Source organism: Nannospalax galili, unplaced genomic scaffold (assembly GCF_000622305.1).
Source record: "Nannospalax galili isolate Female #2095 unplaced genomic scaffold, S.galili_v1.0 scaffold1146, whole genome shotgun sequence".
Classification (NCBI taxonomy): domain Eukaryota; kingdom Metazoa; phylum Chordata; class Mammalia; order Rodentia; family Spalacidae; genus Nannospalax; species Nannospalax galili.
Genome location: NW_008355380.1, coordinates 106,309 through 132,406, shown reverse-complemented (window position 1 = coordinate 132,406; position 26,098 = coordinate 106,309). Strand labels below are relative to the sequence as shown.

Here is a 26,098-nt window from a genome sequence, read left to right as displayed (position 1 = left end):
TCCAGCTAGATGTGCACTGGTGAGGCCCAGGCAGCTTCCCACTCTCTGGACACACTTCCTTCCCTTGCAGTTTTACGTGCTATGGTTGCTTCTGGGGCTGTAACAGGTGAGGGATGGGAAGTACAGAGTAGATAGAAACTGCCTGGAGAGGGTTACATAAGGTGTCTTGAGATGGGGGCAAAGCAGGACATAGACAGGGGGCTCCACTGGATAGGACACTGAGTGAGTAAAATCTAGCCAAATTCTTAAGACCTTGATTGTGGCAGCATGGCACTGGGTAAAGACCTAAACTCCGTGCTTAAGTTACCCAAGTCCTCTTCATTTATTTCTCTCAACAGCCCTCCAACTGAGCATCAACTCCATGAAAACCACAGGAAATAGGCTTAATTCAACTTCCTATACCTGAATCCAATAGGAACAGAAACTACTGAGGTGTGTGGAAGTGAGATGTCTTTAGTGTCAGCAGAGCCCCTCACTTCATTTTCTAAGGACAAGTGAGTTAGGAACCCATCCTCTGCCAACAACCCTGCTCTGAGAGTCCCAAGAATTCAGTCCTCAACCAGGTCTGGGGCACCCTCACCAGCTGGCTGCCCTTGTCAACCCTACACATGATCCTGATGTTGCTCTGATCTGTGGATCCATCCATGTGATCTGGAGCCAAGCTGGGGGCTGCAGCCCTGCCCCTGGGTAATAGTGTCAAATATAGCCCAGATGAGGAAGGACCCCATACCTGACAGATCCCACATTTCTCTCAACCACATGACAGTAACAGATAGGAGGACAGAGATTGGGCATAGATAGCTTTCTGGGCAGAGGGATGTCAAAGATGTCAACCATCTCAGTCTGGACTAGCTCAGCATGGCCTGACACCCCAGCCCCAGCATGGCTTCCAACACCCAGTCCAGCATACTTCTAACATGGCCCGCACTGGCCAGTGGCTCCTAACGGCTCGTTTCCTCGACGCACTGTTTCCACGCCTGGAGAGCTGCTTCTCCACAAACCTTGTCAGTGTAAAATTCCCCCTAGGAGAGGCCTTACTGATGTTATTGAAATTATGCTCTGCCCCAGTGCCCTTACCTCACTTTAGCCCACTCACTCTGTGGGCATAGCATGGAGTGGGGAAGTCAGAGGTTGGGGAGGGGCTGGCAGGGGTTGGAAGTAGCAAGTGCTGATTTTCTGACTTATTACCTTTCATAGACACCACAGACTGAGCAGTGACTCATTTGCTTATTTTTCTTGAGTCAGTCTTCATCTTCCCACATCTCAGAGCTCTGCAAGTGCCTCTTAGTGAAATTTCCATGCGCCAGGCCTTGTCTTAGCCCCATCTCAACACCTTCGGAGAACTTTTCCCTCAGGTGCTGAGCCTGGTTCCCAGTGGCCTAACCTGCCTTGCCGTTGTCTGAATCACAGAACATTTTCATGTTTTCTCACTTTATTTTTCTGCTGCGTATTTTTCCCAGGAAAAACTTAATAGGAAGTCCCACTCCTGCTCTCCACCTTTTGGGGTGACAAGGAGCCCCTTGGCCTGGGTTACTTGGGGTGTCAGAGGATGTGGAGGCACAAAAAGAACTAGGGCAAAAGCATCCTGGAGACTGAGCCCATAGGAGGCAGAGCAGATCCCATACCTATTTGCCTAGAACCCCCATCCTTCCTGGGGGACACCCTCACAACCCCATCAGATGATAATTCCCTAGACCTTGTTTTCTCTAACCCTGAACCCACTCACTTGCCACTGTACCTGCTCGCATGCATAGGGGCAGGTGAGTGCCCAGCTGGTTGAGAGACTCTAGGGGTACTTTGTGTAGTGTGCACACACGAATGAATGTGGGGATATGCATGCCCATGTGTACACATACGGAGCGGATATGACATCAGGTATCCTCCTCTATCACCCTTATTTCTTGAGACAGGATCTCTCACTGAATTTGGAGCTCACTGACTGGCTAGACTGGTTGACCAGCGAATCTCTGGGATCCTCCTGTTCCCACCTCCCAGAATGGGAGACATGCACCAGATCTACCTTTTTATGTGGATTCTGGGGATACAAATTTTGGCCTCCTGCTTGCATGCCAAGCAATTTACCTACTGAGTCATTTCTCTAGTCTGGAGGCAAAATTTCATCTGACTCTTCTCAAGAAAATGGAGGACAGTACCAAGAGAGATCAGGCTGTCTATGACAGAAAGAGGTTTTTAACTTTACAAAGGTAGAAAGACAGGCAGAACAGTCTGTGGCATGACTGCACTGCCCCCATGTGGCTAAACTGAGCAAACCCATGGGGTACAAGAGGTAAGCAGTGTTTAACTAGAACAGGCTAGTTTTCCTACAGCAGGCCTCCTTGCTCTGCTAAAGGGCTGGAGTATGTGCTAGGCAGCTTGGTGCATTGTAGGCTTGGGGTCCTGCTTCCCTTAAGGTGGGCACCTGCCTTGCCACTGACCCTCCTACACCCCTCAGCCACCCCCTTTTCTGGCCCTTGAAAGAATAGCAAAGATCTCTCTACAAACAACCCTCCAGTCCACTCCTCTGCCTTCCTGGGCTGGAACCCTGACGCCAGGCCATTTGAATTCCTGGAAGCAGTCCAGGTACACTAAACCCAGCTCAGCTCAAGAATTCAAACCTAGTCCTTCCCAATGACAGCACTGGACCCTAACAAGTGCCTCACTCAGGGTTGTGGTACAAGTGCTCCATTCTTAGGTGTGGCACACATACTCAGATGTGTGGTACAAGCTCACACAGGTGTGACAGAAGTATTCCATTCTCATGTTAAGGTAACCAGGCATGTACAGCAGGTACTCAGATATGTGGAGCAGGTAATACAGGTGTGACAGACACTTAGGTGTGCAGTGCAGGTTTGGTGCACATTCTGCAGATACCCCAACATGTAAAGCAGGCACTCAAATGTGCAGTGCAGTCTCAGGTATTGGTACAGATGCTCAGATGTGTGAAGCAAATGCTCAGGAGTGCAGGGTGGGTACTGAGGGTGTATAGTACACTCACTTATGGAGGATCAGGTACTCAGGTGTGTAGAGTACATTCTCCGGTGTCTGGTTATAGATGTACAGAGTGTGGAGCAGGACCTAGGGTGTGTTGTTGGTGTTGATACTCAGACATGTGGTACAGGTACTCAGGTGTGCAGTGTACGGACTCAGGCATGCAGTGAAGGTGCTCAAGTATGTGATACTCATGTTTGGTGCACATACACAAAAAGAGGTTAGTAGCTGGAGGCCAAGCTTTGGGATCCTGCAGGTTGAGGATGGAGGAGGACTGCAGATGGGGTCAGGAGGGAACAGTTAACTGGTGGCTATTTACAAGAGTCATCACCTAGCACTGGAGTCATGGACTCCATTGTGTGTTGGCTGGTGTCACTGGGCTGCTAGCTTGGGTCACAGGTAAATTTTGGTGGCAGCCAACAGGGGTATGAGCAGAAATCCCCAGGGCATACCCATAAACTCCCACAGCAGGGTTACAAGGTAAAAGCCCAAAAGGTAACAACTCTGCCACCACTGAACATACCTCCTCCTCCCTGTGATCCCCAGGAAACAAACCCTCGGCCACATCTTTGGCCAGGAGAGGCCCATTCTCATCCCAGACACCCACCCAAATGTCTTCATTTCCTTTCCCCTTCTAAAACAAAATATACCGCCTACTTCCTTTATGCAGAACTGACAAAGAGGGGGCACGAAACTGTTGCTGTCCATCCGTTCATCCCGTACCCCACCTAACCTATGCCCCGGTTGACGTGGGATCCTGTACACAGTTCATACCTCTGGTGTCCACAGGTTAGACACATCTCCCTTCCTAGCCCATTTGTTATGCTTGTCTGCTGGATATAATTTCAGGTGAAAGAGTGCACGTGAAGCAGTGAGTTTAGGGACATGTATACATTTTTTCCACCTGTTTGATGTGAAAGCCCAAAGTAGGCCACTAGTCTGTATCATTACTTTATTGCTTGTGTTGCATATTCCAAAGAATACAATAAACTCTTTTTTAAAAAAAGTAAGGCACATGAAAAGCTTTCTGTGCAAATTTCGTATTATTTTAAAATCTTATTAGCTAGTAAAGGCATTTTAACTATACTATTAGAGACATTTAGAAAGGTCATGATACATTGTTTGCAAGCAGAATCCTGAACCATTATTAGGTTTTACCTCATGGCACAATTAGTCAGCAATCCTAAGGTTTGTATTACAACAGTGAGCTATGGTTACCACTACAAAAGTACTAACCAGCTTATTCACATATGTACAGCCAGGTCCCCAAGTATTAATTATACAGTCTACATGAAGAACAGTATCTAACTGCATCTGTGTCCTGTTTCATCACAGTAAGGGATTTGGCATTTCCAGTCTTTTTGCATGCTGTGCTTGCTGTTCACAAGGGCTGGTTATACAATGCTGAAGACCATGGAGAGATACTGCTCGTAAGACACCTGAATCCAGCCGTCTTGATCCGTGTCATAGCGTCTGAATATGTCTGTCAACCTCTGGAAGAAGCATAGGCATTGAGAATTTGCTGGACAGAATGGTGTGCTTAAATAAAGGCATTTGGGGGCCCAATCTCAGAAGCATACACATTTGCTTATTCCTTAGGACAATTGCAATGGCACTCACATAGGGAAGCATATGTGGGGTAGCCTTGAGCTACTCGATGGGCAACAAAGCCTGAGAATGAGGAATAAAGGGCAAGTCAGGCCTTGCCCAACTACACACTAACTGGGCCCTTCTTCCCACTTCACAATCACCCCAAGGACCTGGTCTAGATAACTCAGGATGGAGATAATAGGCTGCACTTGAACTTCTGCCCCAGAACTTCTGCCCAGTGGGGGAAGGCCCAGCAGAATGTAGTATGTAAACACCATGCAGGGCTCAGCCTGCTCCTTGCCTTGCAATAGACTGTGGACCCAGACTAGGTCAGAAGCAGAGGAGGAAGACCAGGGTATGTGCATGCCAATTTTGGAGAGACTCGGGAAGACTATAACATGCTCTTATGAATTCTAAAGACAAGAAAAACAGGCACAAGAGAATTCTCTGTGTTAACAGAACTCAACAGCCCCAGCACATCAAGACCTACCAGGATGGCTCCACTTCCTACTTTAGACACAAGTGTTTTATAATGAAAACTGCTAGTTTGGAAGCTGAGTGTGGTGGCACAAATCTGTAATCTCAGCATTTAGGAGGCTGAGGCAGGACTGCTCAAGGCCAGCCTGGATTACATAGCAAGAGTCTATCTTAATACCTCTTATCTCCTACAAAATACTACTAGTATAAAACAAACTGCAGTCATGTGCCACATAACTATTTTGATCAGTGATAGACTGCAGGATACTATAAATTAGATCTTGAGTATCTGCCAAAAAGACTCATGTATTGAGGGGTTTGTCCTACTACATGGTACTTTAGGGAAGTGGGGTCTAGTGAACGTAAGTTAGCCATTGATGGTGTGCCCATAAAAGGGATATTGTTATTCCAATCACCTTCTTATCTCCTTGCCTCAAGTCCCCCAAACAACAGGCCAACTCTGACTAAAACCATAACTAAAACTATGAGCCTAAAGAAATCTTATCTCTAATTAAGTTGATTGATGTCACATATTTTTACAGTAAGGGAAAGCTAACAGTAGCTATATGATATAGCCTAGGTGTGCAACAAGCTGTGCCATGCAGGTATGTGTAAGCATACTCCATGTTTGTACAATAATAAAATCATCTAATGATACATCCTTCAGAACAGGTCTCTGTAACTGCAGAAGAGTATTATCAGTAGTTACCTCTGGCTTAAAGAACAATGGTGGGGGCTGCGTGTGGAGGCACACACTTTTAACTCCAGCACTTGGGAGTTAAAACCAAAGCCAGTCTGGTTTACGTAATGAGTTACAGGCCAACTAGGGCTACAGGGAGTCCTGGTCTCAAAAGGAGGGAGGGAGGGAGGGAGGGAGACACCAACAAAGGGTAGGGCTGGGGATATAACTTAAAGGTACAGCACTTGCCTAATATGTGCAAGACCCTGAGTTCAATTCCAAGCATCATAAAACAAAATTCAAAAGATAACAGGTTGCAGAGTGTGGTGGTACAGGCCTGTAATTTCAGCACTTGAGAGGAGGAGGCAGAAGGGTCAGGAGTTCCAAGGCCATTCTCATTTATACTGAGGAATTGAAAGTGACCCTGGGATATATGAGACCCTGCCCTTCAACCCACTCCCCAAACCCCCAAAATGAAACTCAGGAGGTGAGAACTGCTCTTCCTTTATATTTTATTTATATTTTCCGAAGATTTCTTTAAATTTTGTGTTATTTTGTAAAATTTTCAGGAAGGCTTTTTCTTTTTTTAAAAAAGAAAACAATTCTGAGAAAATTTTCACTTGTGGCCCTGCAGCTTCTTTTTCCTTTTAGATATCCCACCTCTTTATAGCATTTTTCATTCTCCAAAGGTTAAAGTGTTTCTTGGAGATAATGCCCACAGGCTATAGGACGGTCCTGTGGAGGATGGAGGAGTCTTTTGTAACTTGATTGGGTTGCCCAAGAGGCTGAAGAATTCCAAAGACTTTCACATATGCAGAAATTATGGACCAGAATTGACTTACAAATGAAAACTAAAGTAACCCAGACATAGTCCATAATGAGATTTCATATTGTATCTCTTTACCTAAAGTGTTGAGAGAGTACTGAAAAGTTTATTTAACCTCACAGGAACTCAGAGTGATGGCAGAGGTAGTCTCTATTTCAGGGCCTGATGTGCCAGACTCTTTTTTTATTAGACAGGCTACTGTTATGTAACCAGGCTCTCCTAAAACTTGTGATCTTCCTGCTTCAGCCTCCTCAGTGCTAGGATTATACATATACACTACCATGCCAGGCCAGATTCATTTGTAAAGAAACCATGGAGCATGGTTGCACTTATCAGGCCAAGTCAGAGGAGATATACTTTTACTGATCTGTCATCTAACTAGAACAAAACTCTGAGAATATTTTCCAAAATTCTTTATTACATCTCAAGATCTAATGTTGTCTACATCTCTCAATGGTTCTGCAACAGCAGATTCTGTCTCAGCCCAAACTCAAACTTTAAGGACCTACCTTTTGGAATAGGTTCTACTGAAGTATTTATGGAGAAGATACTTGCTTTTCATGAACTGAATCTGCTTCAGACAAAGGGACCAGGCATGGAAGTGTCACCCATCTACCCTGAGTTAATAGTTGTGTACCTGGCCATTGTAATGCTAGCTCTGTTGCTGCTTTTGAAATTTTCTATAGCAAAAATTTTAAGATACCTAAGGGTTTATCAGCCTACCACATTTCCAAAGCTTAACCCTATAGAACTTGGACCTCTATCTAGGAGCAACAGCAGGGCCTACATGACTAACAGGGATGTACTAAGAAATGAAAGGCTGTTTGAACACCCCAGAGTCTGCTTATCATGCTTAGATAGCATAGGTTATTAAACACTTGGCATGGCTGCTCAGGACAATCAAGGGTAACAGAAAAGATGAGATATAGGAGGCTCTTCTGGTATAAATTTCATGTTCTTGCCAGTATTTTTTTAGTAAGTAAAAGATGTAGATTATAGTGATAAAAAGTATAGCATATGGTACAGAGTTGCAATTCTACCACTCAGGAGGATGAGGAAAGGGCTGGGCGTTCAAAATTATCATGGGCTACGTACAAGGCCCATGAATTCAAGGATATAAGCCTGGGATATATGAGACCCTGTCCTTCCTCCCTCCCCCAAACCCCAAAATGAAATAGCCTGGGCTATAGAGACCTTGTCTCCAAAAATAAAAAGTAGAATATTGCAATTCTGTAAGTCAATTATTATCATTATCAAGGATTACATACTGTACATAAACATATTGTTGCACTTTCATGACTGGCAACAAGGTTCACCATATCAGCTTTACCATAAAAATACAATGTCTTATGCTATGACATCATAACAACTATGTCATCAGCAGCCAACAGGCATTTTCTAGATGACTATAGTCTTACAGACACCAACTGATACATTAGTATGAGGAACATGACTATTGTTCCAAAGGTAGAAGAAAAGCTTTATAAACTCCCAAAACTAATTAAATGGAACATCAAGTACCTACTCTGATGGCTGATGGTTACTCCCTTTCTGCCCCCTCCCTCCACTCCCACCTCTGTAGGCTAAAGCAAACCCTCATGAAACTGCTCCATCACCTGCAAGACGATACAGCCCTGGATGAAGTCATCAAATGCGATCTGCCCTCGTCCTTGCCTGTCAAATTTGCGGATGAGGATGTCGTGGAACTGATCAGAGAGCCGGTAGCCTTGGAGAAGAAAGATCAGAGTCAAAACAGGCCTGGAGAGGCATAAGGTATGCATCACTACCTAACATTTCCCTCCTAAGATCCCAAAGGCCTAAGATCAAACAGTGGCTAGGTAGGACTAAGAGGGGAAAAAATGCAAATTTGTTGAAAAGTGCTCTGAAAAGTAAGCAGCTGCTTGAATAAATGTGTTTCTACAACCTCTATATAATCTTAAATACCAGTGCCACTCTCCAAGTCTGAGCAGTAACATGGAAGATACTGCTATCTTGCTACCTTTGAGCTCACTGACATACGTTAGCTAACTGGACCCGCTCCACTTGTGCCCAAAGACAAGACCCACAGGGTAGACAGGCTTGGCATTCTTGAACCCCGTAGGGTCACTTCACTATGTTAACTAATCTAGATGTGAACATTCTGAATGTCTTGTTGCCTTAGTCACTATCTGAGAATGCAATGAAAGCTAAAATATCGTAGAAAGGTCCAGTTACATGTGTGTCAACATAAGGAAAGAGGTTAGCTGCTGGGGGTCCCACACCAATCAGTTCATCTGATGTCAGGGTTTTGGGAGTACAGCTAATCAGCCTCATAAAGTTCAGAATAACTAATAGGTCATCAGATGTTAGGACTCCATTTCCAATTTACTGAGCGTGTTTGAAAAGGTCTTAAGCAGGGGATGACAGTTCTGAAGATGTGTGGACAACAGATATGCAAACATCCTAGAGGCCATGTTTAAGGAAGACACACCTCACCTACTTCTTTCCCTTGTCATCCACTACCTGTATGATCAGGGTATCTTTATTGATTCAGGAGCCAAGATCCAGATGCCAAAGTATTTTTACTGGTTTTCAGTCCTGTGGAAGCTTTGCAAGGACATGTACATCTATGGTCTAAGTGAATCTCAGAGTTAATTATGAAACTTAATCATTATACTGATAAATGTGTAGACACGAAAACATGTTCATAGCACCTTCCAGAGCTGTCAGTGAGGGATGGGACTTTCAGAAGCCCTAAACAAATGAATGACATCAGAGCAGCTACAGAAGCCCCTTCCTTGTAGATGAAGCAGAAATCAGGATTCCCAATTTAAGTCAGAAAGAGGCAGCAAGTGGGGAGCAGCTGCCATGCCTCACTTTCTTATACTTAGCATGTGTCTGGGTGAGGCAGTGGCCTTGGTTGAGCCCTGATCCTCTAAGGACAGAGGTTAGGACAAATGGTCACAGGGTACTACTACTTGTCCAGGTATGAACAGGGCAAGGCAAACACTGCTGGTTTCCTACCAGGATAGAAGAAGGACAGATGAAGTAAGAACAAAGAATAATTATTTCCTGTTTATGAAAAAAATGGATGCAATTCCACTGGTGCTGTAATTAACTTGCAATTTCTCTGATCATTGGTATTGTTCTAGGCAAAGCAAAGACAAAGACAACTAGCAAAGTGAACTAGAACAAGCAACCACAAAAGGTTTGGCTTCCTAGAGGCCAAAACCCAGCAGCAAACTGGACTCTGAGAAGCTCCTTCAATACAAGAGCACACAAGAATAGCACTGATTTAGCACCAAAGTGCTGCCTGTGCTCAGCCCTGTGCCATCATCAAGACTGGCCAGGGAGCTACTTAAGCCATCTGCTAACTGCCAAGCTGCACCCCAACATGCCTGGGGAATTCTTCATAATCCTTCTCCTCTCTCAACCAGAAGAATTCCTGACTTTGGAAATTCTACTGTAACCCACCCATGCTGCATACCTAACCAAATAAAGTCACCTGGAAGCTTCTACCCTTGTGCAGTAGCAAGGCCACAACTCTCAACCAGGGGAGTGCCCCTAGGGTCAGTCTTGATCATCTCAGAAAGGACGGAATAGGTGGAACCCCCCTCACAGGAGGGCTCTTCTGTAGCCCAATAGGAGGGATGACACCACCAGAACAATCATTTCACTGACACCTCTGATCCAGGCCACATGACCTATGGTGAGATTGGTCAGCATCAGGGAGTGAGCCCCCAGACAACAAGCAGTTCCATCACCAAAAGCAACACAGTCCTGTGTCCCCGCTCCAGGGTCCCACTGCAGTCACAGCTTGACTGAAATCAGTAGACAGAGGAATGATCTGCATAGCACCAATTTGTGTTCCCTAACCAGCAAATGGCATGAGAAAGGCTGTACATGGGCTTTGCCTGCCCCCTAATTCAGGCAAAACATCATTAAAACACCATCAATATTGTGAAGTGAGCAAGTGCCCACTCTTTCTACTTGCAGAATGAGGAACCCAGGGATATGGCACAGGCTTCAGATTTGCCCAAGAAGCTTCTACCATAAAAGGGACAAACAGATTCAGCAAAAAATGGAACAAGGTTAATATTAAGTGGTAGATAAATGGAGGTTCATTGTATTTTCACATATTTTCATTATAGAAAAAAACTAAACTACCGAAGTTGCCAGAGGCTAGATGGAAGAAGAGATGCTTACAGAGAACAGGGTTTTGGGCGAGAAACTATTGTGCTATCACCAGAGGGGGATAGATTTACTACAGGTAAACCCAACAAGCAACCCAAGGCATACCTGAGAGGGATGTATGCATGCCCATCCAGACCTCTGTAGCTGGCCACAGATGTTAGTTACAATGGCTTAAGTGAAAAGAAGAATCATGAGACCCACCATCTACCCTTTGAGAGACTTGGACTGGCCTGGAACACCATGGATTCCCTATTTTCTACTAAGCTCCTGTTTACCCATTTATAACACATCATTTTCAAGAGTCAGAAAAGGAACTTCTGCTTTTAAAGACAACTTCCTAACAGTTGCCACCAGAAATATTCCAAATTAATATGCAAACAAAGACATTTCTTTTCCTGGATAATTAGGAGAGATGCCCTATATCAGGACAAATAAGAGGAAAAACAAACAAATGTGGCAGGACCACCATGGAGTGTTGCACAGAGCACTATGGTGCCAAGAAATGCTTAGAAACTGAGGGGGATGCTGGCACTGCCCAAGATGGCCCGCTGCTTCTTCATGGAAGCGTCTGAAATATATTGATTAGGATACAGAGGACACTTGCGCTTCTAACTGGCCCTAAGGACAAAGTGAGAAGAGAGAGAAGGAAAAAAAAGAGATGGTCATTGGCCTTGGTGGAAGGAGAAATGACAGAATTATAGAAGTCACGTTAGCAGCCACAGGAAGTAACATATTTGGAAAGCAAACCTCAAGAGATTCTTAATACATTAGACTAACTTTTCTCCCCACTTTTCCTAGAAGACATTTATTATATTTACTTAGCTTTTAAAAAAATAAAACATCTTAGAGAAACTTTGACAAGACATGGATTAGCCTAAACATTTCAGTGAAATGTGTGTAAATAAAAGTCCCAATTTCCTCTCAGACTCAAGACCAGCTTGGAATATGCTCTGGATAGGTACTATGAATATTTGTGAGAAGCACAGCACACTTTGCATGCCTAAGACACAGGTGTGCCCACACTGAGCACTCATGTGCTGAACACACTTGAGAATGGGCACACACACTTTCTAAACCCTCAAAGGGCAAAATTTGGATGTACTGAAAAACTACATTTACAGAATGGCTTCTTAGTGTTATTTTATCACTGTTCCTATGTATTTTGACATATCACGAAGCATACACTGCCAACTACCCCATACCATTTTATTTTTATTGTCTACTTTAAATTGTTTCAAAAGCCACATTCTCAATTTTGTTCATGGCACTATCTTGTCTTACAAAAAGTAAACGATTTGCATAGCCCTTATCTCATTTTGGATGAAATACTGTATGAAAGACTCCATGTCAAATATAAACCTTCATGACAAAAATATCAAAATATGAACCTGCACAATATAAACATGGACTGGGTTAAAAATCAATGAGCTGAACAAAGTAAAACAAAGTTTCAGGGACTCCTATGTTCCAAAATGAAATACGCTACACAATCAAGACAAGTGAATTACCAAAACCTGAGAGAGCTTGCTTGAGTTCGTTCTTGTCGATCATCCCCGAGTTGTCCCTGTCGTAGGTGCGGAAGACATTTTGCCAGTCTGTGATGTACTTCCAGACACCCGTGAACTCACTGAAGTTTACACCAGCCTTGTTTTCCCGGTCAAACATAGCTGAGATGTAGAGGAACACCAGGAACACATTAAGTTTCCATGTTCAACAGCAAGAGACAACCATAGCATAGTACTCACAGTTTCACACCAGATCTCAGTCCGTCAGGTACAGCCAGGGAACCAGTCTGCTATTCACAGGCTGGTTAGCAAAGACTTGTTTAACAAGTGTTAAATCCCTAAAAGCCTGGTCACCACTGCCCAGGGTGAGGTGTGTGGGGCACAGTCACCTACCACCAACCCTAAGTAATAACAGCAGGAATGCACACTAACAGCTGTGCAGAAGGCGGGCAGAGCCAATGATAAAACTTAAAACAATACTTTATACTTCAGAAAGTTCTAGAAAACAGGAACACTAGGGTGCTCTTCGCTGGAGGAAAATGGGGTGCAGAGTTCAAGGCTCCCACTTTCCTGGCTCCTAGTCCTAAGCTAGAGGAAATCCTTCTACTTTCTAGGGACCAGATCTCTAGAGGGAAGCTCAGAACAGTTCTTCTAGGCCAGGAGAAGCCTATTTTAAATTAGAAGATATCTCAGTCTAGTAAGATTTGAATTTTGTTTTTTAAGACTCAATTTTTCATAAAAAAAAAAATCAGTTTAGGGGCTGGAGACGATGGCTCAGTAGCTAAGAGCACTGGCTGCTCTTGCAGAGGATCCAGGCTTGGTTCTCAGCACCCACATGGTGGCTAACAACTATCTGTAACTCCAGTTCCAGGGGATCCAATGCCCTCTTCTGGTTCTCACTGGCACTGCACACACAGGGTGCACTTATATGTATCAATGTAAAACATTCATTCACAAAAATATAAATAAATCAAAAACAAATTTTTAAAAATTGGTTTAAAGTCTAGATTCAAATACATAAGAACTGGTAACTACACTTACATATAATTATAAATGGCTAAAAACATAAAAGCTCTGTCTGTAAAAGAATGGTGACTCATGGTCTTTTCAAACTGTAGTAGTGCCACAGTGTTTCCCTCCATAGTGTAGAATCATATCTGCAACCACAGGTTATTTTTTGTATCACTACTCTAAGACACTAAATACATGAAAGGCTTGGTGTTGACATGCTGTTCACAAGTGAATGCTAAGAAGAATTTCCAGGGGGGCCAGGCAGAGAAGCAGCTTCTAGGCAGTTGTCCCATATCAGAATCTTCCTAGTGGTAAAGATTCTGTCAGTAACCCATAAGATACTTTGTCAGTTCTTTACCTACATCAATCTGATGTGGTGGCTAGAATGCAGATTACTTATACCAACATACCCAGCAGTATGCTGCTGGGTTCGCTAGATACAGGGCACCCTCAAAAGGACATAGTAGGGGAGAGAGATTAAGCAGAAAGTGCTGGACATATGCCTTATCCCTTGTGGAGGACGGGATTGTACGCAAGATTTCATACTAAAAGTAATCTGGGTGGGCAGGCTAGAAAAAAATCTTCCTCCCAGAAAGGCAAGCTTCTAGAAATCAAAAGGACAGTAAATCTTTCCTAAGAATATGTGGCTGCAGCCAGACATGGCAGCTCACGCCTTTAATCCCAGCACTCAGGAGGCAGAGGCAAGAGGATCTATGTGAGAGTCAGATCTATGTGTTTGTAGTATAAAACATGCAAAACAAAACAAAGCAATACTATCAAATAATAAATAATGCTTGAAGAAAACTGTACTTTGGAAATTTTATATATCCATGACCTTCAGAGTTAGAAACTGAAAGGACAGGTTAAGCTATAAGTTAAAACTAAAGAATGAATGAAAGCAATGGAGAAAATACAGAAGCAGGGAGGATGGAACACAAGGGCCTACCCAACATCATCTCACTGTGGCTGTAGTAGCACCCACAGAAACAGCCTTTTAGCCTGTCTGCATGTATACTTACAAATGATTGACCTAACAGTCACTGGATTAAATGGGGTCCACGTGCCTGAAAACAAATAACATGAGAGCAATTAGACAAAAGAAAATCATTTCATAAGAAATTCTAAGTACCTAATCTATGGAGCCATGATGCTTGAGACTCAGTAGCCTGCTCAGGAGCAGAGGTTCCAAGCAGGATATATGTTCCCCAGGACACCAAGAGATCTGGTTGCCTCAACCATGAGTCCTGAACACTTCTGGTTAGTACCTGGTCTGTACCGCCAAGTGCAGGAGTCCTCCATGTCCTGGTGCAACCATTCAAACTGTTTATAATCACTGGAGGCTGTTTCTCTGTGGAGCTTCAATTGGGCAAATTTCCATGGAAAGCGGACACAGAAGGCTATGATGAGGTCTCAAAAGACCATTTTCAAGTCTGACAATTCTCCAGGACAAGACTCATGTTAACAGCTCCTTATGCAAATGGGACACAGTAAAAACAGCAGGGAGGGGCTGGAGAGATGGCTCAGCAGTTAAGAGCACTGACTACTCTAGCAGAGGACCCGGGCTCGAGTCCCAGCACCCACATGGCAGCTACAAACTGTCCTTAACTCCAGTTCCAGGGGAATCCGAAGCCCTCTTCTGGCCTCCATGGCACTGCACAACACGGGTGCACTCACATACATGCAGGCAATACACTCACACACATAAAATAAAAATAATAAACAAAACAGCAGGGGATGAGTGAGTGGGAGACTAGGCATGAGCTCCCAGAGTCTGTTGGGGAGACATACTCTACTACGGCAGTGTGTGCACATGTCACCAGCTATCCTGAGGACAACTATCCTGAGCCTGAAAGTCTATCTCTTCTTCTGTAGTCAGCCACTGAGCTCCAACTGCCCAGAGGACACATTTTTCCTATAAACTATCCAGGCAAAGTGGGAGTCATACATGATGGTGCATGAGTATGATGTCAACACTCAGGAGGTAGAGGCAAGAGGATGGAGAATTTGGGCCAGCATGGACTACAGTGAAACTCTGTCTCAAAAAACACACAAGCGCCCAGCAGGCAGATCTCTTTGAGTTCAAGGCCAGCCTTGTCTACATAGTGAGTTCCAGGCCAGCTGGGGCTACAGAGAGACCCTGTCTCAAAAAGATCAAAAACAAAACAACAAAAAACAAACAAACAAAAATGTTAGGGGCTCAGTTTTTAGGAGCTGGATGAGGGCCAGTCATCCAACAGGTTGTTCTTGGGAATGTGAGGCCCTGAGCAACCCAGTCTACTAAGTTAACCCTTCTCACCCAAGTATCAAAGCCACAGGTAGAGCTCAAACTCCCTCTGCTCCAACACAGGACAACAAATATTGTAACCCATGTAAGCAGGCGAGTGATAGGGAAAAGATAGTTGGTGACTGGATAATGATTCTACAGAGAATTGTCTTGCTTATACAAAAGTCCGATTTCCCTTAGCTCTTTGAATATAAACTAGAACTCTATTTGATAGAAATACCTTCAAAAGAAAATAAAAATTAAAAAAAAATAGGACTTTTTTCAAAGTACAACTAAACACACGTACCTCAAATCAACAGTGATGTGGTAAGGCAAATCCACCTCGAAAACACTAAAAAGAGGTGGGTATGGTGTCATATGCCTATAATTCTAGCACTTGGGAGGTGGAGGCAGGAAGATCAGGGGTACAAAGGTATCCTTACCCACATAAGTTTAAAAGCAATCTAGGCTATATGAGATCCTGTTTCAAAAAAGACTGACCAATGAGAGAGAGAGAGAGAGAGAGAGAGAGAGAGAGAGAGAGAGGGAGGAAGATTTGAGGGAAAAAATCCCAAAATATCCAAAAGAAAGTTTGTGACAAGTTATTTCATAAATATAAGATAAATCCTGTCATGTTTGATCTCCATTGTCAACTTGACTGGATTTAGAACCTGTGTCTGAGAGAGCACTTCCACGGGTTAACCCAATAGAAAGACCCGTCCTGAATGTAGGTGGCCATGGCACCATCCCATGGGCTGGACCCAGACAGAATAAATGGGAAAAGGAGAAGCTAGAGGAACAGATCACCACCAGCATTCCCCTTTCTCTGCTTCCTGGCTGCCATGAAGTGAACCATTCTGTCCCACCATGCCCTCCCTGCCAGGATGGAGTGGATACAAATTGTGGGCCAAAATAAATCTTCCCTCTCGTAGCTGTTTCTATCAGGTACTGTAGTCACAGGTATGAGAAAACAAATCCTGTTCTGTGCTCCTTCTGTCCACTGACATCACCTCTCCTATGTAAACAAGTTTCACAGAGACCCAGTGTATCCATAAACACTCTCAGCATGGTGTCAAATACACAGCAACAGAGACTCTCAGAGACTCAAAATATATACTGAAGTAAGAAACCATATGTCCTATTTTGTTTTCCCATTGCTGTGACAAAACACTCTGACCAATACCAACTTGGGGAGGAAAGGGTTTATTTTATCTTATATCTCCTGGGTCACAGATCATCAGGGAGCCCCAGGTAGGAACTCAGGGCAGGAACCTGGAGGTAGGAGCTGGAGCACAGGCCATGGAGGAACACTTACTGGCAAGGTTCCCTGGCCCCTGCTCAGCCTGCTTTCTTATTCAACACAGGCCCACCTGCCCAAGGATGGCACCACCCACAGCGCGCTGGGCCCTCCCACATCACACAACAATCAGGAAGATGCCTCACAGACATGGCCACAGACCAGTTCAATGGAGGTAATTCCCCAATTGAGGCTCTCTCAACCTAAATGTGTCATGTTGACACTAAAGCTATCCGGCACACCATGCTATTTTTTAACTTCACATTTCCTACTAGTAACATATTTTTATGTGTATGAGTGTAGTGCCTGAATGTGTTTAAGTGTACCTGTGTCATGTAATGCCCATGGAGGTCAGAAGAGGGATTCCCCTGGGACTGGAGTCATGGACAGTTGTTAGCTGCCATGTGGGTGCTGGTCATCAAACCAGGATCCTCTGCAAGGGCAGTCAGTGCTCTTAACCACTGAGCCATCTCTCCAGCCCCCCAAAATTATCTTGATTTTTTTCTTTTTTTCTTCTGGAGACAGGGTCTCCCTGTAGCCCCAGATGACCTGGAACTCACTATGTAGACCAGGCTGGCCTCAAACTCACAGAGATTTGCCTGCCTCTGCCTCCCAAGTGCTGGGATTAAAGACGTGTCACCACACCCAGCCCTACCAGTAACATGTTAAATTTTCTGAAATAGTTTAACATGGTTCCAAAATCAACGCATTAGACTAATCCTAAGAAAATCAATCCTAGCCAGGCATGGCGGCGCACGCCTTTAATCCCAGCACTCGGGAGGCAGAGGCAGGTGGATCTCTGTGAGTTCAAGGCCAGCCTGGTCTACATAGTGAGTTCCAGGCCAGCTGGGGCTACTGGGAGACCCTGTCTCAAAAAAAAAGACCAAAAAAAGAAAATCAATCCTAAAAGTCAAAATAGTTTCAACTATGTTAACAGAAATTCAGAGTGGGTTAGAGAGAACTGGCATGCATCCATCTGATGACAAATGTGCCAAACCCCTCATGAAGTTTATAATCTAGCAGCCTTAGCCAGAGTGTGCTGAGGTTTGAAAATTATTGCCTCTGAAACTCAAGGTGACATTTATTTACCACTGTTAACAATATCAAGAGGTAGGTCCTTCAAGGAGTGGTTAAGTCATAAGAACTCCAGTTTGGGAAAAGGACAGCCCTTACTTCCAAGAATGGGTTGGTTAAAGCACAATACCTTGCCATATTCATGGCTCCCAGATTCCAAATCTCAGAACCAAATGAATTTCTACTGGGTATAAACTTGCCACTATGTCATGGTGTTACAGTAGTAGGGAAGCTAATTTTGACAAGGGGCATCAGGAAAAAGGAGAATGCTCCCTCAGAGGCAGAAGCAGCCATACCCATGATGTATGAAGTGCATTCCAGTAGAGTGGCAGGGTAGCCTAGGGTATGTGGGCAGAAAAATAGGCACCTTGCAGAGCAAAGTGTTTGACTTAGGCATTTAGTGGTTCATGTCTGGTACAAACAAGGTAGAGAAGCATAAAGGCCTCAGAGGGAAGTGACAGCACCTCAGATGCCGGGAAAAGCACTGGTGTCACTACCACCTGCTCTGAGAGGCTGTGAGAGGACTAGAATTTGTGCTCATTGATAATCTGTCTATTCCAGATATTCAAAGTATAGAAAATGAGATAAGATTTAACTATGTTAGTTGGGAGATGAAAAAAATATGAGAATAAGACAGAAGAAGAGAAAGTTATGTTACCAGTAAACCATAAACTTGACTTTTCTAAGTGTTTTAGCAGCTAATATGAAGAGGAGTCAGTTAGCGGACTCAGGATTTGCCAAGATACAAACAAAAATGAACAGTCACCACAGTGGCTGCAGACACAGAGGGATGTGCCCCTGGGACAGTGTCGAGGTCCTGCACACGTGAGGCCAAGTCTCAAATCCCAACATGAGCCAAGGGTTTCCCATTTAGCTTGGGTACTAATTTAAAATTCTGACATAAATGCGGGGAGGAAGGGGACTTAATGACCTTGAGGGAACTGTTAAAACTTCTCTTTCTCAAGCACTCACAGTATAGATTTAGTAGTAGTTGAGATCAAGGCTGTGTTTTGACTGACACTTGTTGAGGGTTAAGTATGAAAGACATCTTCTAGTGAAAATGCAGGCGCCTAAACACACAGGTCAGAACAGGAGATGTTGTCTCCTCCTCTAATCCCACAGTAGGATAAAGTTTGTTAAGGGTCACTGTAGGTGCTCAGGAAATGGGACCCATCATTATACCATTAGGTGATAAAAAACCACCAAGATTTAAGCTGGCTCCCGAGACAATAGTGGTAGTATCACTACTACTGATGGCTGAAGCCAACAATCTCTGAGCAATGACAAGCATTTTGCCTGTATTTCCTTGATTTACCCTCTCAGAGCTGTGAGGATACTAAGAGCTAGTAGGTCTAGTGCTTGCTGGAGGTCACACCAATAAACAGAGATTTGAATCTAGGCAGTTTTAGGTCCCCAATGTAGCCCATTTACTACTCTCTAACATCCAAACAAACAGACAAAAAGAGATACCCTTTATTGGAAAATATCAGAAATGCTCTACTTTGAAGGTGATGAGGTTCAGTGTGGCCCTATCACTCATTACACATTTAAAACACATATGAAGAAAGCATTATTCTCCTTTGGAACCTTTAGGGCAGAATTTACCAAGTTCTTGAGGTCTTTTTTGGAACTCTGGCATGTTCTTTCTCTGAGCATGACAAGCACTAGAGATATAAATCACAGAGGTAAATAATCAAGAAGACACAATTGTCAGGGCAGAGGTAAGGAATCTCTTAACTTCCTGAAAACAATTAAAAAGAATGGAATGGCTCCCAGCATCTGTAGTCCCCACAGATTAAGTGGTCCTATCACTGTTCCAAGACAAAGGTTACTCTGAAAATACAAATTCTTAGAAACGAACCATGAAGACCTAACACAAGTAGACAGCAGAGATGGCTAGGGCTTCTCCTGTGACTGTAGCTCCAAAGCTGTGAAGCACTATCCAGCAGCCCAGTTACTCCCTCTGGACAATCAACTACATGAAAATGTTTCCCACTAATAAGGATGAGCTTTTCAACATTTCCCTCACAGCTTAAAACTAGCTCTTTTCCAAGCTTACATAGCAAATCTGGGGGAAAGCAAGCTCTAAATATAATAATCAGAAATGACAGTTATACCTGAAGAATTACAAATAACATTTACTAAGAAAAATAACTTGAGGGCCGTGGATGTACTCAGTTGGTAGGGTGTTTATCTACTGTGCAGGTAACCCTGGGTTCTGTCCTCAGGACAGCATAAAATGGGTATGGTGGCACATGCCTATAATCCCAGCATTCAAGAGGCAGAGGCAAGAGGGCCAGAAGGTCAAGGTCATCCTTGGCTACATTGTAGTTCAAGGCCAGCCTCATATAAATGAGCCTGTGCCCTGGTTACTTTTTATTGTTATGATAAAAATATTGGCCAAATCCGACTTGAGGAATGGGTTTATTTTATATCTCACAGGTCATGGTTCATCACTGAGGGACACAGGAGCTCAGGGCAGGAACTGAAGCACAGACCTTGAAAGAATGTTGCTTACTGGCTCGCTCCCCTGGCCTGTGCTCAGCCTGCTTCTTTTTTATTATTTTTTAATATATTATTATTTTTATTTTGTGTGTATGAGTATATTGCCTGCATGTATGTAAGTGTACTTGTCATACATTGCCAGTGGAGGTCAGAAGAGAGCATCGAATTCCCCTGGAACTGGAGTTATGGATGGTTGTTAGCTGCCAGGTGGGTGCTGGGAATCAAACCCAGGTCCTCTGCAAGAGCAGCCAGTGCTCTTTACCACTGAGTCATCTCTCTAAGTCCTTAGCCTGCTTTCTTATACAACATAGGACCACAATGGGCTGGGCCTCCACATCATTTGGCAATCAAGAAAATGCCCCCCAGACACTGCCCACACGATCCAATGAGGAACTGTCTCATAAAAAGAAAAACAAACAAACAAACCAACACACACACAAAAAACCCCCACCTGGATACAAGAGCCACAATCCTCTCACTCCTGCTGTGATACCTAGTGTTACTCGCACATCCCCATGATCCTGCTGCCTCTAATATCTCTATTTCCTGATTTGGCCCTAGCGTTTTAGCAGTTCTTAGAGCAAACACATTCCCACAGAAGTACTTCATGGACCATCTTGAAACAATTACTTCTACGTGTTACCTGACAATCATTCGGTGCCCTTGATAGAGTCACTAAGATTCATTTACCCAAGTTAAGTCAAGGACCTACAAGATACCTAAGCACTCTCTACTGCACAAAACTAACCTCCTTTCTTCACCTCTGAGGCCTAAACTTCAGCTTCCATTTCTCAGGAAGCACTTCCTGAGGCTCACACACATTTGTTCTGAAGTCTGGTGAGGTAATAACTAGGAAAATAGTAACTCAGAAACACCTCCACCAGGTACTGGTAACAGCAGTTTTCTCTTAAGGATCACTTAACTCGGAAATAAGTTCCAGGAAAGTGATTACATATTGCAGAGGATCAGGCTTCAACTCACCATTGGATAGTGCCTGCTGAAGCTCATTGTCTGAAATTACTCCACTTCTGTCTTTATCAACGCTACAAAAATCAAAAAGACCAGGTAAGTTGGTGATGAAAAGTAAAGGAAAAGCAAAACAAGCACCACTTCCATCAACCTACACTAGGTCTGTAATGTTAACCTTTCACTTAGCTCAGCCAGAGAAACAACCGAAGTTGTTCCAAGGGGCTGAATCATCTTTTCTTTATTTCCTAATCTCAAGCTTTTCCTGGGTTCCTCCAGTCTGTCTAGATTTACACCTATACCAGTTTAGATTCTCTGCAAACAGGAAAAAGATTTTCTAGGACAATTATGTCATTCTTTGGCCGTGAGTCACTGAAACGAGTCAGGCACTCAGAAGGACAACCAGGTAGTCGCCAGCCCTTCTACTGCTGTTTTCCTTGCACAAGATCTATAGTGTTCCTAACGTAAGCACCCCAGACCGTGCAGGGCGGCTGCACCGCGGCCTTAGCCCGGAGCACAAGGAACACCAGGATCACCAGGACCATTAGCACCACCCTGAGCCTTGGCCCTACTGCAGAAGAGGAAGCCATGGATGGAGGGGACCCCGGGGGAGACTTCGAGGGAGGCCGGGGAAGGGCGTACAGGGCTGGAGGGCGGGCCGCGGGCCTCACCGCTGGAAGACGTTCCACAGGAAGCTCTGGTCCGGCAGCGCGGCGCCCGCAGCAGGGCCGGCGCCGGGGCCCGGGCGATAGGAGTAGGCGGCCATGGGGAGAGGCACAGCGGACGCGATTCAGCTCCTGCGGCTCCACTTCCGCCTCCGACTGGGGCGGGACCTGAAGCCGCTTGACTTCCTGGGAACACCGGAAGCGCGTGCCTCTGAGTCACTCCGCAGGCGCGGCCAGTTGCCACGCAACGCCTGGGACGCCTTGCCTCTGGGCCCGCGGGCTCTGCTGGCTGAGTCCTTAAGCCCTTCCATCCCCCTGGCCCTGCCCTGGTGCAGGTCTGGCCCCGAGCGGCCTGGAGACGCCGGGAAAGAGCAGACCTGAGCTCGTAGAATGGCCCGACCCGGGATAGGAAGTGCTGGAAGTTTCACTTAGGTTGGTGACCTCCCATTCTGTCTGAAAAGTATTGCAAATGTAATGGATGCCAACAGCGTAACGTTCTCGGCGGGGAGCGGCGTGACACCCTCGGTACTCTGGAGTTTGTCCTTCCATCAGTATCCCAGCTTCCCGCCTTCCCACTTCCTTACACTGGTTGAACCTGAGTCTCCCTGGATTTGTACAAGTGACTTACTTGTAAATGGCCCCACTGGTCCTTGGTCTTGAGGTGAGCCCTTCCATTCCTCATTGATCTGTGACCTCGCCACCCCTTTCCTGGACCTCTGTGCTTAGACACACTTCTAGTGTTAACTCCCCATCATTACAGTCAAGACCTTCATTCTGGACACCGATTTCACGATGCTTTGCGTAGCTTTTATATAGTTTGGAATCCCCCTAATTGGGACATGCACCGATGGGACAACTACCGATTCCTGTCATTTTTCACATGCTATGAGGCCACCCTTCCACCTAGATCCGTGTGCTGTGTGCAGTTCAAGCTGCTAGTTATTCCAATTATGACACAGGATTACCCCAGCTTTCCTATTCTTGATTGAAGACTGATTTCTCATCCTCTGAACTGGTGTGCTGTACTTGTGAGTTTTTACCTCACAAAGGCTGAACAGACCAAGAGCCAAGACTATGCCCTTCTATCATTTGTTACCCGAGACTTCCCTGTGGACAACCATTCATTATTCAGCACAATTATAGATCTGATCAACTCCCAACTATATTGTTCTCTGTCCCATTTTTCTTCCTCTTGTCCTTGAGATATCTACTTAAAAGCCCCCCCACCCCCAAATTCTTCAGAGAAAGTGTTATCTCATGACTTCGGCATTTGCCTCAAGTATTAATCTACAAAATTCTTTAACAGAGTAGATTTTCTTCTATGATTTAGTAAATTCATTTGTAAAACTTTTGTCATAAGCTATTCAGCTCACTTGTTGAATAATCTTTCTAGAATCTCTCAGAGATCTTTGATTTACAGATTATGAAATCCATCTTTATTCTGTCCCATCTCTGACTCCTCTTCTTCAGAAATATGCAAATATTAACCATAATTTTGTTACCTGATGGAAGTTTTCCAGTATAGAGAAACTTCAGCTGGAAGCAGCCACTGCAGCATACCTCAGACCCCTCCCAACAGCATCTGGGGTTCTCTACTAGCCACTTGCTGACAGTCTCCAACTTGGAATGCCATGGCCACCATCATCCATGGCACACAGACATACTCTGCATTCTAACCCTACTTTCTGCTCAGTTGTAGAAGAGGAAAATGCATTCATTGTTTATCAGTGTCTACAAGAAGCTAGAATCCAGGATGGAAGTAATGGTGCATACTTGTAATCCCAGCATTTGAGAAGTGAAGGCAGGAGATCAGCAGCTCAAGGCCCTACTAGTTGACTACTTATGGAGGTTTAGGCTAGCCTGGGCTACACAAGACTTTGTTTCAACAAAGAAACAAAAAACTGGAAGGAGGAAGACAAGCAGCAGCAGATAGAATTCATCCTATCAAATGCTAATTGTCACTGTGCACCACAGTCTACTTAAGAAAATCATGGCTCAGAGATTGATGATTGCTGAAAACCAAACACACAGATTCAGAAGATAAACTCAGCTCTTGTTTTTTTCTTGCATATCTATCTTAGTAGCAGCGGAGCTGACTCTGAAGGGATTAGCCAGCATGAAGCTAAGGGTTGAAAGGAAAAAAATTACATCTCTCCATATAAATGCAGAAATGATTCCAGAGGGTGCATCACATTCAGTTTCAGTCACCTCAGCCTGGACGTTGATTCCTATCAGCTTCTAGACTGTTCTGCTTGGAGAGTCCTTGACTCCCATAAGCCTTCTCCATAGTCCTTAAATTCAAAAGTGGGATGGTTCCGGTGCATAGGAATATTATTTGAGCCCTGTTGCCATGCTACAAAGGTCCAATTCCAAGGAGACCACCTTCTGCAATAGCCAGAGGCAGCTGTCTCCCAGGCACCACCATCTATCTCCTTACCCTATCTCAGGTACAGTTTCTTCCTAACCAGGTCTGTCTAAGCTTTCCAGAAGTTGAGAAACAAATAACACTGTCCTCCCTACTTTAATCATATCATGTATCCACATATTGGGCCAATCTTTTCCTCTGGCCTAATTTCTTTGAGCCAATTTGAAAATGTTATCCTTTACAAGTTTTCTAAACACTGGGAGCTAGGGTACCCGATGCTTTCTACAATGAACCTACTTGTTCAGCTTGGCTTTGGCACATAAAGGCCCTCAATGAACATTTGTGAGATGGGTGACTGAATCCTATGTTCATCCTATCATTTGCCTGAAGACATGAGTATACAGAGATACATGTATGTTCTTATAAATGTCTAACTTAGCAGTGTTCCTCTAGAGCAACACTGGCTCTGTTTCTTACCTTCCCAGGTTGAGTACAACATTGGATGTTTGCACATCCAAGGACCTGTCCCTTTTCAATAACTTTTCCTTCAACAGTCTCTGGGGCAGCAAATGTACCCAGTACACATCTTCCTGCCTTAATGACAGATCTTTCTCTCATGGCTCCAACATTATTTTGGTTCATACTCCATATGAAAGGTCAGTGTTGATACTCCAAGTATTTACTTTAGCTGTAGAAAACGCTCTCCTCTCCCCCTCCCACCCCGCCTTGGTCTTTTTGAGACACGGTCTTCCTGTAGCCCCAGCTGTCCTGGAACTCACTATGTAGACCAGGCTGGCCTTGAACTCACAGAGATCCACCTGCCTCTGCCTCCCGAGTGCTGGGATTAAAGGCGTGTGCCACTACACCTAGCACCCATCACTTTTTAATTCCAGCTTCTTAGTGAATACTGGTCAGCATTACCAAATATGTGCAGGTTGGTGTGAGGATAAATGTCCATGCCAGCATTAGCAAGGATGGACTCGTTCTGATCTGCTTGGTCTAGTGTGGTAGCTACTTAACACATGAGGCTATAGAGCACTTAGACCAATGTGACCAGAGAAGTTTTAAATATCATGTAAATTTAAAATGGCTTCGCATTGCACAATGCAATTCTGAATGTCATCTTTTTTCATCTGATCCATATTAGAAATGATTCACATCTTCTCTGGGTAGGTTTTTTGTTTTGTTTTTTTGAGGCAGTGTCTCATTCTGTAGCCCAGGCTGCTCTGGAAACTATTTGGCCCAGGTTGGCTTGAAATTGAGATCCTCCTGCCTCAGCTTCTAGAATGCTGATATTACAGATATGTGCCACCACACCTGGCACTCAACTTTTTTTTCTTACCTGGTTTGTCACTTCTTACAATGTATGCTTCATTTTGAAATTCTGAGGCCTGCATTTGCCAGAAACTTCCAATAGGAAACATTCTGGTTCATGGTTCATTTAAGTACAGAAATTTACATTTGCTGGAGGCTAGAGAAATGGCTCAGTGGTTAAGCGCACTGGTTACTCTTGCAGAGGACCTGGGTTTGATTCCCAGCACCTGCATGGCGCCAACTGCCTGTACCTCCAGTTCCAGGTTCTAGAATCTGATGCCACCTTCTGATCTCTGCAGGCATTGCATGACATCCAGCTTTGTGGACTGAGCAACTACTGGATTCTAAGCCTCTCTCTCCAGTGTGGCACAGTCACTATTGGACTATTCGGCCTCTAGCC

At 44.4% G+C, this 26,098-nt stretch overlaps 1 protein-coding gene across 3 annotated transcripts; it reads right to left on the bottom strand.

Moving 5' to 3' along the window:
• Nucleotides 1–3,925: 3,925 nt before the first annotated feature.
• On the bottom strand, nt 3,926–22,237 carry Pdcd6 (programmed cell death 6). Of its 3 annotated transcripts, none has more exons than XM_008852483.2 (6): nt 22,026–22,199; nt 21,370–21,431; nt 14,269–14,313; nt 12,242–12,400; nt 8,177–8,286; nt 3,926–4,481 (listed from the first exon to the last, which is right to left on the bottom strand). In XM_008852483.2, the coding sequence occupies exons 1-6, from the start codon at nt 22,118–22,120 to the stop codon at nt 4,383–4,385; spliced, it is 570 nt and encodes a 189-aa protein (XP_008850705.1). In that variant the 5' UTR covers nt 22,121–22,199; the 3' UTR covers nt 3,926–4,382. The 3 variants fall into 3 exon arrangements, with proteins under 3 accessions (XP_008850705.1, XP_008850706.1, XP_008850707.1); XM_008852484.3 differs by having other exon boundaries at nt 3,927–4,481; nt 12,248–12,400; nt 22,026–22,237; XM_008852485.3 differs by having other exon boundaries at nt 3,927–4,481; nt 21,997–22,198.
• Between the last annotated feature and the right edge of the window lie 3,861 nt (nt 22,238–26,098).

Excerpts from the sequence above, each read along its gene's own strand:
- Pdcd6 (XM_008852483.2), bottom strand. The coding sequence starts at position 22,120 with ATGGCCGCCTACTCCTATCGCCCGGGCCCCGGCGCCGGCCCTGCTGCG. Across the intron at positions 14,314-21,369 it reads TCAGCAGGCACTATCCAATG|GCACGTGGACCCCATTTAAT; the intron begins GTGAGTTGAAGC and ends ATTTGTTTTCAG. Across the intron at positions 8,287-12,241 it reads GCAAGCTCTCTCAGGTTTTG|GCTACCGGCTCTCTGATCAG; the intron begins GTAATTCACTTG and ends TTCTTCTCCAAG.